This window comes from Anneissia japonica, unplaced genomic scaffold (genome assembly GCF_011630105.1).
Source record: "Anneissia japonica isolate Jap-2015-1 unplaced genomic scaffold, ASM1163010v1 scaffold737_len1565949_cov176, whole genome shotgun sequence".
Classification (NCBI taxonomy): domain Eukaryota; kingdom Metazoa; phylum Echinodermata; class Crinoidea; order Comatulida; family Comatulidae; genus Anneissia; species Anneissia japonica.
The window spans coordinates 576,096-591,961 of NW_022741618.1; the positions used below are offsets into that span (position 1 = coordinate 576,096).

General features: G+C 31.4%; 1 protein-coding gene across 1 annotated transcript in view; it reads left to right on the forward strand.

The window, feature by feature from the left end:
- The window catches only part of LOC117118808 (uncharacterized protein T19C3.4-like), a 42,649-nt gene extending 28,582 nt beyond the window's left edge, over positions 1 to 14,067 (forward strand). Inside the window, exons 6-8 of the mRNA XM_033263515.1 lie at positions 3,971 to 4,067; positions 4,643 to 5,283; positions 9,758 to 14,067. Coding sequence (XP_033119406.1) covers positions 3,971 to 4,067; positions 4,643 to 5,283; positions 9,758 to 9,823 — 804 coding nt within the window. The 3' untranslated portion in view covers positions 9,824 to 14,067. The remainder of the gene's footprint in view (positions 1 to 3,970; positions 4,068 to 4,642; positions 5,284 to 9,757) is intronic.
- Positions 14,068 to 15,866: the final 1,799 nt, after the last annotated feature.

Here is a 15,866-nt window from a genome sequence, read left to right on the forward strand (position 1 = left end):
GCTCTTCGATTATTTATTAGGCAGCTTTAATTTTTAAATTTTAATGTTTGTGTAATGGTGTTGCATTGGAGAGCCGCCTGATAGTACTTATGTACTTTCGGCAATCCACGGGGTGCTCCACTGTTTGTTTGTATTTTTGTATGTTACCTGGAAATTGAATAAAATAAAAATAAAATAAAAAATAAAAAATGAGGGAGTGGAGAAGTTTGGACTTCATGATCCAATGACTAGGCCAATATGATCCAATGACCAGGGGTAATAGCGTTGCCATTCCTTTGTATCCCATTCTAAAGGAAACAGTATATACAGACAGTACTACTAAATTATTATTGTTCCTATTTTCATCTCTTTATATTGGCACCTACTGTAGGTTATTTAGTAATTCAAATTTATTTTTAAGTGGGTCATAAAACTATATGTATGATTCTTATCTGGCCAGAGTTACAATCATGTTATGACAATATACTCTTAAGTGGGCTATTGTTACTTAATATGAGCACCAACTATAAACATTTTATTGTTAAACCTAAATATATCCAATGTTGCTAAAACATGGAAGGCAGTTTTTACCAGTAATGCATGCAAGATGTATTAGCTTTGCTGTTACATGCTAAAAAATATTTAAATTCAGGTTAATAACATTGATCATTAAATGAATAGGCTATAGTTTCATATTATGATCTTTGCTGAGAAGTCAGATAAATGTCATGTCATAAAAAAAAATTTCTCTGGTTTAGAATGAGGATTTTCAAGAACATACTTGACAAAATAATTTTTAAAACTAGTTTGACAGAATATACAGGTGACTTCCTAAATATTTTATTCCTTTCACCTTCCCATTCCCAGACGAGACATTTTATACCTGAACTTTTGAAAGGTCGCCGAAGGAGGCAGAAAAAAAGTTCAAAATACAAGCATACATGCCAACACTCCTGTTTTTTAGCCAGGTGACTCGCATTTTGGTGACCGACTCCTGGCCAATTTTTTGTCTTACGTTTTACAAAGAAAGTTGCATAGGTGTACTAATATAGTATATTACTTGTACAGTATTGTCTTTTATTGCAATAAAATACTACGAAAAACCTCAATATTTAGGTTATCTTTCAATATTTTTTTTTTGTTCTGCAACAGCATAGCCTGTCTATGAGTGGTGTGAGGTGGATGTGAGCGCTGCAAAGTCATGCTTGCCTTGTATACACTGGATTATGATTGCAAGGTGTCTGGTCAGTAAAGACTACATAAACATAAGAAAAATGACCCTTATGATACATTAAGTAGCGATCCCTGTGTAATGGGGGATACACTCCTCCCGAACCCACCACACAGGCCAGTTCTCCTGTTTTTTAGTATCACAATGTGGCATATATGTTGGATGGATGAGCGGTTAGTGCAGTGGCGCCGCAACATACAGCCATAATATCGGCACATGCTCGCCTATGGTTCTGGTGGGGGAACAGGTCTTCTCGGATAAGGACTATAAACCATAGGCCCAGTGTACACAAATGCTCATGTGCACTTTAAAGAACCCAGCATATCTTTCGAGAAGAGTAGGGGGTCACCCCGGAGTACAAACTCGTCCATACATACTGGAGTAGATTTGAAATAAGGAAGGAAAATTTCATAATTGAACCTTGTATTTTTATGACAATAAAAGATTTGTATCCGTATCTGTACATCCCCTGTTGTGGACAGACGAGAGTACCTGGTACCAGTTTACCTGGTAGCTCAGACATGAAGAAGAGACCCAGGGGACAAGAAAGTCAATGAAACAAGTTACAGTTAGTACATAGCGCTTTGTATACTCTGGAAAAGGTGCTATATCGATTACCATTACTATTACAAGTGTTGTAAAATACTACAGTAGTAATAAAGGGGACTGTAGAGCCCTTGTTTGAGATCCTATTGCTGTTTGTTCAAGGTCCTATTGCTGTCTTTTTTTTTCTCAAAACTAGTTTGATAGAAAATACAGCTGACCTCTCAAATATATTTAACCCTGACTTCCCCTTGTACCTACCAATCATCCCAGAACAATATTTAGCTGTTTTGCGGGCCTACAGTTGAATAGACCATTGGACATAAATCTGCAGGGTCCACGAATAGGCCTATGCTTTCCATCCCAAACAAAGTAACAGTATGATGTAATCAGATTGATAGTTGCTTTATTAGTGAAGAAAAAATATCTCTTATTCGATTTTAGGCCAGCAGTAGGCAAAATGAAAAGAGAAATCAGGGGGTACTATATATTTGAAATTTCAATTTTTTTTATGCAGGTGTGTGCACTAATAGGACAAAAATAAATTATATTTTATTCAAAATTGTTATTTGCTGGACAGTGAGTTAGCAATCCAAGGTATAAAAAAAGTCACGTCTTACATGTCATGAAAAATCTCTGGTTCATGTAAGCTAGGATTTTCAGGATCATGTTTGACAAAGTTTGATAGAAAATGCAGCTGACTTCTCAAATATGTAACCCTCACTTCCCCTTGTCCCAATCATCCCCACAACGATATTTAGCTGTCTTGCTGGCCAACAGTTTAATAGACCATTGGGCCTAAATCTGCAGCTGCTTAGGTTACTTTATATGTTTGAATCTATAACAATCTTTTTATGGTGTTAATGCTACTCATACAAATCATATTCTGGCCTTTTCCTTGTGGAAATGCTGGTACATTGAATCGGTAGTAAATTATTTGGAGGGATACAGAGGTAGGCAGATACCCACAGAACTACTGTAGGGTATAAATCAAAATAGGCTTCTTATTACTGTATAGGCCTATTACGAAGCTGCTACCCTGGTCGTATCTTGATTGCTATATTTGGCATGGACTACTGTTGCATTCAAGGGTAGCATCATTATCCTGAAGATTGCATTTTTTGAATACTTTTTGCAGTGCCACTGGAATGCATTGGATTTGAAGCAATATCCATTTGAACACATAATCAACATCACTATAACATGGCATTTTTACTATCCCATTTCGAAGGAGGCTCAATTTCATTACAATTAAGGATAGTAATAATAATAATAATAATAATAATAATAAGGGTCATTTAATTTAAATAGTGCCTTTTCCCTGAGGTTACGCTTGTATCATTCACATAGGAATTTCAAATCTGCTTAAAATACAGGCTATTCAGAAACTATTTTATTTATTATTTTTATTTATTTTATTTTATTTTACTTGTTTATTTTTTTAAGGATGAAATTTTAGATAATTTTATCTTTAGATGCAATTGGATTTTACTATTCAGAAATTACTGAACACTAATAAATAATTACCATGATAAACACAAATATAACAAATTGTAATCTAAAGAGATTTTTTTGTATTACTCATTGTGCTATACTGTAAACTATTATTTTTCTTGTAAGTAGAGTTGCCGCGGTAGAATCCAAAATGCCATTGAAATATTGTTTGACTTTGATAAAAGTTGACTTACAGATTGTTAATTAATGGAAAACACAACAATTTGGCATGTAAATTAAGATTGACTTAGAAATTATTCGACTTAGGCACAGTCGACTTAGGCAAGTTTAACTGTATTCAGTGGGAAGGGGCACATGCGGTGCAAAACTTTTCTGGGGGGGTATGAATTGTGCCATATATTCAGTTAATGATGTAAGTGTATTTAAGATCATTTAGATTAGTTATTGTTAAGTTTCATTCAGTATGGTTTTCTTTTGTAAATGTAATTTGTCTATTTTTACCATATAAATTTAAATTATGTTTTGTTGATTTGAATTGTCTTTTACGGCCTTGTTCAAAAACACCAATGAAGTGTTTCCTTATTTAAATATAGTTATTATTATTATTATTATTATTATTATTATTATTATTATTATTATTATTATTATGCTCTACAGATGGGGGTCAATAACTTCTATATATTTTATCATCAACATTACATACTTCCTTATATTTCATAATGTTTACAAACATTAAGCTACTTTTGGTTTTTTTTTTGACAGGGTCAAGCCACTTTAATTGACCAAATCCGCCGATACCAATCAGATGAACATAAGAAGGAAGTGATCATTGACAGAACAATTCAGGAAGAAACAGAAGGTGAAACAAAGCTCTCATGAACTTAAAAATGATATTTCTCTATTACTGGCCTCCCACTTTTTGCTGTGTTTTGTCATACTCAGTTTTGTGAATAGACAATTTAATTCAAATTCATTTAGTCAAACTCAAATACAGTAATGTACAATGTTTGAAAATTAAGTCTTCCTTCTAACGATGCACAAAAATATAATTAAAATTAAAATATGAATGAAATTTATCATTTTATTAGGCATATTTTGTCTTTATTAAAAAACAGTTACCTGTGTTTATTGCTGTACTACTGTATATATTAATTATATTTATATATTAATTAATTATTATATATTATTAATTATATTTGTTTTATTATGTTTTTATAGTGCGTATTTTTGTATTTGTTACTAGGAATGCTGTTTTTCTCTTTCTGATGAAAATTCCTATGCAAACATTTTTGAAATGTTTTTATTTAGTTACCTATTCATATGTGTATGCATTTTATTTGTTGTTTATTTTGATATATTTTGCTGCTTTGTTTTATTTATTTGTTGTTTATTTTATTTTATTTATTTATATATTCATACCTTTATCTTTTACAGAAGAAATTGATGAGGGTGTTGTGAAGGATAGTGGCGAACCCTTGGACAATAAAATTGCAGAGGAACGGTTCCACCAGCAGGAATTAGAAACTCAGGATGAAGATTGCCAACAATTTGGATCAGACTCGGACATCGACTTTGAACCAGACTTTCCTCCTGACTTTGCTCCGGAGCCGCCACAACCACTTCCACGCTACTCAACACGCTACGGAAGTAGCAAAACCTTGAACGTAAGCACAGAAAACCTACCTGTAGTCGGCCTACCTCCATCAGGAAATCCCCATGTGCGACAGTCTCCGTACCAATCTCCGTATGAAACCAGACAAACAGCACAGCTACCTAACATGCATTTTGTGACGCAAAGAACGGACGTTGCTTACTACCCCACTTACGTTAATGATCCTAGGTATAACCAATTTGGCAGCGAGGAAGAGAACGACAGTGAGAGTGTAGATGAAGTTAGGTATAGATTGTCACATAACAGGTCCAGGCCTAGAAGTAGTAGTATGTATTCATCCATGGAGAATATTTCAAGGCGTCATGTTGGGCAATCACCGAAGTTGAAACAGCGGAGCTACCACGCTTCGACGGAGGCTCTTTCCAAACGACCAAGTGGCTCAACATCCTCTAGAAACTCAGAGGTAGGGCGACACAAAAGGCTTAAACGTTTCTTTCGCAGGTTTAAGTCTCCTACAAAAATGAAAAGATCTCTTAGCCTAGATGGGCAAAAATCTGAAATTCTGTCAAGTAATATGAAGTGAATTCACTTGGAAATATATTTAAATATTCGAGGCATGCCATCCCAAAACCAGCGTACTGTCACTAAATGTTAAACTGAGTAACTAGCATAAGAATGTGGCAGCAGCGTATACTTTAGTACAGAGAAGCTGTAATACTTTTACTCATAACTTTGGCAATAGTAGTCAATTCCAGTAAATGACTCATCATTTCAAAGCTTATAAGAATATTTAAAAAGTCAGTTTTCAATTTTTTTTGGTCAGTGATGCTGGTTTTTGGATGGCAAGCCTCAAATTCTGCCTACAGGAAATCTGAAAAACGATAAACAAATTTAACCTTACATTGCTCAAATAAAAGGCTTAAATAAGGTATAACTTTTCCTACAAACTATTTTGTTAAGAAAATCCTAAAATATGATATCCATTCAATTAATAAAAAACAAAAGAATATAGGAATATTATTTTGAGAGGAAAATAATATTATCTTTCTTATTTCAATTAAAGGCTAATAACCTAAATATACAAGTAAAGCAATTTAAATATTGACTACTATTCTTCAATTATATAATTGCTCAATACAGATAGTACTGTATATCCTTAATTATCATTGTGATGTATTATTACGGTATTATTATTATTATTATTAAAGAGAGAAAAATAGACAGTACAATTGATTGGTACTGTGCCAATTTTACTTGTGCTATAAAAATGGGCATTTTCATACTTATCTTGATTATAGTAAAATTGTTTTTCCTTTTTTGATTCCTAATATTTTTTCTTCATATTAACTTAAAAAATCTGTGAAATGCTTTAGAAAAACTGGCATTTTCTAGCATTCTGTTGAAAGAATTAATCCTAGGAGATTAAAATATAGAGTTTTATTATAGTTTTTTTCTTGTAAAGATATATTAAGAAAAACATGATTTTCCATTACGGAAATTAATTATAAACATAGTACTGTACATCAAACCACTCATAGTGAAGGATTTTAATTGAATTTATAAATATTTGCTGAAATTACAATAATGAATTCTGCCATTTTATATGATTTTATTTTATTTTAATCAATCCACAACCAATGGCAATAAGAACCTCCACTAACAGGCTGGAGAAAAAAATATTTATAAAACAAACAAGATATAACCAAGTTTTTATAAGTCTATATAATAATTATAGAATTGATCATCACTTACTAATAAAACAATGCATTTACTAACTGTTCCTGGTGAAAGGTTTACTATCAGAAAAGGTATTTAGTATAATAATTATTAAAATTAATTTTTAATTAACACCAGTGGAGGTGTATCTCCATACCAAGTTACTTTCATGTTATTTAATTAAATGCAATAAATAAATTCTGCCCTTTTAATTTTCCACTGTATAGAGATAGCATATATAAACCTATTTTTATAAAAACATTAAAACATTTTATTAACCTTAATATTTGTCTCAGTATTAAATCAACTAGTATAACGATTTACAGTAACTGTAGTTTTAACTGAAAGTAGTTGCTTGGAATATCAAGAAAACATTATGCAATGCAAAATAAAGATAATTGGTTACACTATTTATTTATGTAATTAAAAAGTATATAACAACGGAAGCTTATCTCACCCAGGAGGTGCTATTCTAACTAGCCATGTATGTTCAGCATTATTTTTAAAATGTATTGTAAGTCCAGAAATGGCACTTTTGTACTAGACTCTGTCCAGATAATCAATATGAGGGGCATTATGCCGTAGATATGATGCAATGTAAAGTAGTACAATTATTTGTTGGGTTTAGTGCAAATTATATTACTGTACTAACAAAACCTTATTCTTATTTCATTTCCATCTTTCTTCTAATTGCATTCATTTCTAAATCAATCTAGAGTTGTAAAACCAGTTGAGTATGTGATTAGTTTCTTTCTTCGTAAATTTTCTTCATCTGATTCATTATCTTTTTTAACTTCTTTTTGTATCAATCTCACTTTATGAGCAATGCTTTTAAATAATGCATAACTACTATATAGTATGTAGTATTATTAGTTTTTGTTATTTTCATTAATGCATTGGTAGAGGTATTAGTCAATGTAGATGACATAGCTTGAAATTACACAAGCCAATGAAATTTATGCACAAGCCAATGAAATTTATGCACAACCCATGAATCATTATCTATGTTTATTATTATTATTATTATTATTGAATTTTTTTACTCATTGCTATTATAGTATTTTTTTTGTTGTATTTTTCCATTGTAGTTATTGATAATATTGTTTTATTTTTTTGTCAATAATTTTATCACAACATACTTAACTTTAAACCTTGTGTACTTTTATGATCTTTTACAATACTTTCTTTAAATGATGTTTTTCTTTGTGGGAGGACCAGTAAAATGTAAAATTAGTAACATGCCGATATTAACTTTCTTTTGTGACTGAACAATAAGTTAGAAGTGTCTGATGATTTCAGTCTTGTTGTCCAGTGAGTTTCTGATGACTTAAGAGTGATCTCATCATTGATTCATACAGTATATTTCTTAATGAGTAATTAACCTTGAATGTCTAATTAATGGAAATTAATACCGGTATGTATAGTTAGTGCTCGTTAGGTTACTAAACAAAATAGGATATCAAGGTATATATAACAAATTTAATCTAGCAAATTGCACAGATATTTTAATGCAGAATTGACAAATTTTACTGTATTAAAATGTGACGTTATTGAAAATAGGGGGAAATTTGTCTAGGAAAAGTCAAAAAGTAGGACATATTTTAGAGTTGGCAAATTCTTTGAGGGGGTGGGCAAAATCTGATTATGTAGTTCTATAGGCATGTGGCATTTCATATTTCAATTTTTTTTACTGGTTACAGACAACTTATGCTTGCTACCTACACTTCACTTAGCATTATTATAACAACACTCATTTTTGGTTTTCTATTACTGAAGCTTATGAAATAACTTAATTATTATTTATTTGATTTAATTTCAAAATATACTTAAAGATCTTTTCATTCACTTTGGAATATTTTTTTCTCTTTTATATTATTATCTATCTATTTACATTTCTTAAGCAACATCAACTCTGCTGCAATCTTTTTGTAATCATTTTTAATGAATACCATGTTGACTGATTGATTCAATGCTTGTAACAACTACATTTAGATATATAAATTTTAAAAAAAATTGGAATATTTCCTAATTTGATTAATTTGAATGTAAGTATTTTCTTTATAAAACGTATTCTGGTTTAATAAGAATGCGGATTTTCAACTTAAATAATTGAAGAATCTTAAAAACAAGTTGTCTCCTACACTTATAAAAACATTTCTAAACTAGAATTTCTGTGTTTGTTGAATATTTCAATTCAAAAAAAGTATATAGCTCAGTTATCGATGATGAATTTAGTGGATTTAGTTTTTAATCATCCTACGAAAACATAAATTGTGAAAATTTTTCAAAATACCTGTTTATTGCTGGGAAAAACACTATAGCGTATGTTTACAGTTGGTAAATTTTAAGCCCAGAATCAGTCAACAATTAAAAATGAAGAATATTTGCCTAGTTTGCTTAATAGCTCTGTACTTCTGCAGTTTGTGACCTCCTCACAAATCTTTGATAAATATACGATTGTTGCTTTATATTCCTAATTCACACAAAAAAAACCTAATTATTACATAAGGTGTGCACAGGACCTTTGCTAAATATTTTATAGTCAGGCTCCGTAGGAAAAAAAAATTGATACGTTGTGCAACTGGTTTTTCAAAGACACAAAAACCATACCGGTATTTGACGAAAAACTCAGGAACGGTTAATAAGATACAGATTTTTTAATATTTAAAAACTGAGGAAAAAAGGAGGGTTACTGTATGCCCCTTTTTCCCCTCAGTTTTTAAATGTTCAAAAATTTATATCTCATTAATGGTTTCCAAGTTATTAGTCAAGTATGCTTTTGTGTCTTAGGAAAACGTATTTCCTCCAGAGCCTTTCTTAAAAGTGTTACAAACCTTTATGGTGTTCAGTTTAAGACTGAAATAAACTGAAAACAAAGGATGGGCCACAGTTTTATATTTAGTTTTAGTGTTGAATTGTCAGTTTTGACAGTCTGAATGAAGGGGGGAAATGGAGTGGGAGGGGATATTCTCCTGGGTCTACCTCTATAGTCTGTTAATTAGTGCTAACAGATTTATTGATGAACATCTCAATATATTTTTTGTAATCCTCCAAATTGAGCAATAACTTGTTGATATATTTTTCCAATTTATATTTAAATCAGAAAATAGTAAATTTTCTTTTAAAAAATAGTTGATGTTGCTTAAGAGATTAAAAATTTGCACGTCTCGTTGACCTACTAACGTTTCCTCACGCACCTATCTAACTTTCTTCATTTACAGAGCCGAGGTAGCTTCAGAAGGACGGGTAGTCTGAAGTACAACACAAGGAGTTCAACCCTCCAGTAGCATGGAATTAACAAGATACGAAGGCAATTCAGATCCTCTTCAAAACATCACTACTTTTTTTTCAAACTTCTTCTTAATGTCATTTTGCATTAAAGTTGTGTTTAACTTTTATTTTTTGTTTGTAATGAATTTAAGTCTGTGATATTTTTCAAAATGTTTTTGATGAAGATTTATTTTAGCTTTTGTTAGCATAAAAGTACTGTATTTAAATGACAAAGTGGATTTCATTTCTGGATTATTTTCTAAATTTTAATTAAAGTTTGATTTAAAATAAGCAGTTAAAACAGGCCACATAGCTAACACTGCCCTCAGCTAATGTTACAGTTTATTGTCTCAGTTTTTGTTCATATATGTTATTTCATCCATCTTCAATTTGTTGTAGTTCATTGAAATAGAGTCAAGGGCATTTGATTCATAGTTGTTTTTGTCTTCCACATCAGCCTGAATGTTGAGCATTGAGGGTCCAAAATTGTGGTGGCTTCGGGAATTTCCAGGTGGGTCTCGTAATTAAAAATCCCTGGTAGGTTTCCCAGAAAGAGTTTTATCTTAAAATGGCCCAAATTGTACTTTTAGATCACAATATTAAGGATTGGCAATCAAAATCACATTATTTAGATAAGCAAATTACCTCTGGTCTCAAATAATCAGAATTTCTGGACTAAACACCATTCATTTAAAATAAAACCAAGGTGTTTATTTTTCTTTTCGAATAAATGCCCCTCCCTAAGTGACTGAACAAATTTAAAAAGTGCTTCATTCTCAACACATTCTATTAATGTTCTGCTCCAGTAGAATTACTTTTTTTCTTACCTGGTTGAAATCAACTAAGTTACCCTCACATTTTGATGGTAATTACAATGTATGTGTTGTAGTTCCACATTTACATTGAAATTAATGGCCATTTATTTGAGTATACATATCCATTTTACACCAAAAAAAATGAACGCCTCCCTCGAATATACATCCCCTCCAAAATCCTTCTCAACAATAAACGCCCAGGAGTTCATTCAAGTAAATACGGTACTACAATTTCATGTAGAGTATGTAAAACTAAAGTGTTAAGATTGGCATTTACGGATGTCTGGAAGTGCCATCCTAAAATTTGCAGCCTCAACCATGGTCTACCAAGAATAATATTGTTTAGTATTTGCTTTTATTCCTTTGTTAATTGGCTAAGAAAATATTTTCTTTTCTTTGACTTGAAAAAAGTTCATAATCTGATTGGACTTTAAGCCCATACTTGTTGTTAACTGTTGTGTCAGTGGGAAATTAATTTTCAAATTCATACCATATTTCTCTTTCATTTTGTATTATCTTCAATTATCATCATTACCATTATTATTACATTTTCTCATGTTGACAGAGATGATTATCTCACCAAGGCACCCTCAATGCTCTCTGTATACCCTGTCTCTTTTCAAGGCTTATAAGGTTGTCTTCTAAAAATGATTGGTGCATTTACATGTTTTGTGTTTATATTCCAGTTTGCTGAATTTAAGTTGAAATTATTCCAAAATGTATTCCATTAGTTTTGTATATCATTATAACTCTGTTAATGTGACTTTCACTTGTGAAGAATTCCATTTTTTCTACTCTCAATGTCATGTTCTTTCATTGTAATCTTTACTTTTCACTCTCTTGTTTTTCTCACATTTAACCATTAATTACAAAGATGTTAAATTATTTTAATATATTAATACACATCTGAATTAGAAACATAATTTAATTATATCCAAATTACATTAAATTAATTTCTCTCTTGAATTAACTAATCCAACTCATCTTTACCCCTGATTTCCTGATCCCCTTTTCTGTAAGGCAGTGGCTATAGTTACACCAGTTTTAAATTCCTAATTCTGATTGGATGTTATTGTATGTATGGATTAAATTAGGGCAATAAGATCCAATGATAATTACGAATTCATTTAAAACTAGTTTAACAATAGCCACTGCCATTCTGTTGATCCTAATCTCACTTTTTAAGTTATCGTCAATCTGTTCCAGACCATGTTCCTAATCCTTTCTCCGTATTAAGTTCTCCACTTTACCCCATCCTTCTCCACTATGAAACCCTACTCCTCATTTTATTCCTCTTTCTTATTACTGTATTCCTTTTCTCCTCTCCTTAACTTAAAATTTCTGTTTCCCTAATTATTCTATGTCATTTTCTATAATCCTTCTAGTCCCATAAATTTACTACTTCCATATCCATAAATCATTCTAATCTCCTTTTTCCATTATCCTTCTATCATTTTCTTAATTCCTCTGGTTCCTCATATCCTTCATTTACCTACCCATAATCCTTTTGTTCACTTTACCCTAATGCTCATTAATGTATCTCACATGTTGTGGAATTGATTTTCAGTTTTGTTAAATTAATTTGAGTTGCACATGTGATGATAATGATTTAATATGTCTCTTAATCATAAATGAAGACAGAATAAATTGATAATCTACCTTCTTACACAAACCCAAATGTGTGTGTTTGAATTATATCTTATATCTACATATAAGTCCTGCACTACTACTACTACTACTACTACTACTGAATTTCACAAACATAAAACATTTATCTTATTATTTGTAGAGATTGAATCCACACACATCGTTCAAGTATTAATGTTCTATTGGATTTTTTAAAATTGTTATGAAAGCATTCCTATATCATTTCTGTCCTGGTTGTATTTATACCTATTTGTCTGTTTTGTTTCTGTATCCATTTCCCTTTTTTCTAATTTTATTTATCCATGTTTTTGGTATTGTTTTTTATGTTTGTATGTTACACATCAGTTCATCAGTTAAATGCCATACTTGCGTCACAAAGTATTTCTAGAGCTATTTAAGCCAAATGTGTTTGCTAAACAATTTCTATATTTATTGTCCAACTGGTCATAAAAATTAAGGACAGAATGGTTTTTTTTTTATTGTAGGCAATTAGTGTGCCCTCTGTTATCAATATTTCATGTTTAATGTTGCTGACATTACCTATATTATTTTTTCACTTGCATATTTTGGTTCATTTTTTTTGTCAAATACTAACATACTATTGGACATTGAACATTTTTTTTCCAAGTGATAACATTTTCTAAAAATATTTGTATAATATTTTTTTTTACATCTAAATAATATTTTGTGTATGTTTGTGTGCCTACATGAAACTATTTTCTAGATTCATGTTTTGTGTTTTGTGGTTTTCTTGTAGTCTTCCACATTGCCATGTGGTGCCTTATTAAAGATAGGCATGGTATTCTGATATACAGTACCATTTTTATGACAAGCCATAGGACACCATAGCCGAATAAACCTCAAATATTCAGTGGTTCTGTTCCTTTGGTCTGTGCTCTTGAGCTAGACTAATTCTCAGATTTGTTTGGAGTGGAATATCATGCCTGTACTAATCAGGGGGACCTGTCACCATATACTGTATAAAACTATTTTTGAGAAATGAAAATGGGGATGGAGAGGGGAGGGGAGTAGTAGGGGAGGGATGGGACATGGATGTCAGCTGTGTACAATATGTAATGCAAATAGCTACATCGTATCAAAAATGTTGATGTAAATTACTTCAAGTTGAACTAAACTAAACTAGTTATAGCACATAGAATATGTACCAACTATTGTCAAACTTTTCAACCCTGAATAAATTTCATTTAAAAAAATGCTAATAAAGTCAAGTTTAACTTAAGTTTGATTTACCAAATCTGGGAGTACCATGGAAGAATTACTGATTCCTCCAAAATATATAATGATGCATAGTATTTGTCTACTATAGTATAAAGTTTCTAAGTTTTAATATGAAGCTAGGGACTCCCTTTTCTCTTATGAATAAAAGTACTGTTTGCAGAATTTGAATTTAGGGATGCAAGCATTAAACCAAATTTCAAAAAGTTGTTAATTATGCAACGTAAAAACAATATTAGTAAAAAAAAAAAAAATTAATAACCCGTTAAAAAAACAAAAAAACTATAGTAGATAAAAAGGAACTACAGATGTGGACCAACACATCCAAGAATGTTGAATATCTGGCAAGGGTCAGAAAACCCAGTGGATCCCCTGATGGGAGGGTCTGCTGAGCCACAGCTGCATAGGGTTGGGTTGCTAACCCCAGGTACCCTAAACATGATGCACCTTTAGCAATGTGACAGAGGTATGTGCTATTCACAGCCTTCTGGCCTGGAAGCATCAATGAAAAAACAGACTGCCTTCGACACTATTACCTCTACAAAAAAAAAAAAAAAAAAAAATTTATAGAATCGAAAAAAAAAAAAAAAAAAATTTATAGAATCGGTTCAGGATCAATTTATGAGTTGTAAAGTAAAATAAACCAAATGCTTATGTGTGCTTAACCTAGAGAAAAGTAAAATTAACCGTATGAAAAGCAATAATCAAGATTTGTAAAGGGAACATTTGTAAAGGAAAGTAGTAATAGTAGTAGTAGTTGTAGTAATAGAGTCAAAATTTAATTTGGAATATGTTTGGTTATATTTCTTGCTTATGGTTAATATTACAATGCATTTGATTAATGATTTACTTTAAATATATGAGTTGTTGTAGACAGAATGTGTATTATGTAAACATTATTATCTTATAGCATGCTTGGAGTGTTTCTCTCACAAATATTATGATATTATTAATTACAAGCCCATAATTATTCTATTTCCAGTTGAAAATGAAAAATGTTGTGTGGCTTGTATTTATACATAATCATTATTTTCCTGGGTGGTAGTGACAAAAGCATCAATTTGAATACTGATACAACCAAATCAATATGAAAATGTAATGATCCCGAGGTGCTCATTCATGATTTGCTAGGATGTAGCACACAACCATTTGCATCCCCACAGCTAGATTGTATGCACAACCATAACAACAATACAGTATATTGAAATGCTACTTAAACGTACAATTTAAGCACACCGCAAATGTTTTAAAATTGATACGCCTATTTGTTTACACATATCCGAGCATTAATGAGGCACGCTCAAATCCTCAATTCGGGCACTCATTGTGGATGACACGACGCTGTGCTGATTGTTGGTGGCAGTCTGCGTGCACATCGTGGTGTTGCGTTCTCCATAGAATCACGTCGGCCGACGACCGTCGTGTGCAGCGTGTGCTTGGCTTTACAGATAAATATATACAGTAGCTGGCAATTATAAAATTTTCTTAACATTTTTTAAGTATTATCAGGTGCTGGGTACCATTTTTGTTACTTGTTTGTAAACTAAGCAGTCACCGCACACTCTCCGAGTGCCTATTCTTATTACTTGTATGTCAGTAAGATGAGTTGCAAGAATTTAGTGAAGTTGCATGTTGGAGTTCCTCTAGTTGTGTGTGTATTATATATAAAATTATTTTTGAAACTTGATCACTTTATCAATGTTATTTTGCAATATGTTTGTGTTCATTTGTACTATGTAAATAAATTTTGTGAAATGCTAAAGCTTGTTACAGTGATATTCTCAATTAATTGTTCATGGTGTCTGTATTGGATCTAAAATGGTTGCCATTTGCTAATATTGTTAAGATTTTATAAATATTATCAGGAAAAGTCACATCAACTACAATCTATTTATCCTTGTAAGATTTTTTTTTTGGAATATTTTGATATTTCATATCAAAATATAAATATATCGGTTACAATAAGCCCAATAAATTGTTGCCCGAGCACCGACTTGTGAATATTTGGGTTAGGTAGTTAGATTTTCCCCCCATTTTAGTATAGGCCTAGTTTTAAGGGTCATTGCCAACCATCGCTCACCCTACACATTTTGGTTGGTAAGAAAAGGACTATAGCCCTGTCCAGAATTGACAAAATTTGTTGCATGCTTAAATATGGTCATCATATGTCATCACATCATAGTTGTCAAATTATAGACCATTATTTTTCAGTCCAAAATTATATATTTTTGCAAAAAAAACAAACATTATATTTTGATAGGCTAGGCTTGGGTTAACAACTGTAAATGTCCTTGTTATTTGTTTTCTTGTCTTTAGGGGCAAGAACTTAAAAGTACAATGTCTACAGAATTACTTAAGCTTT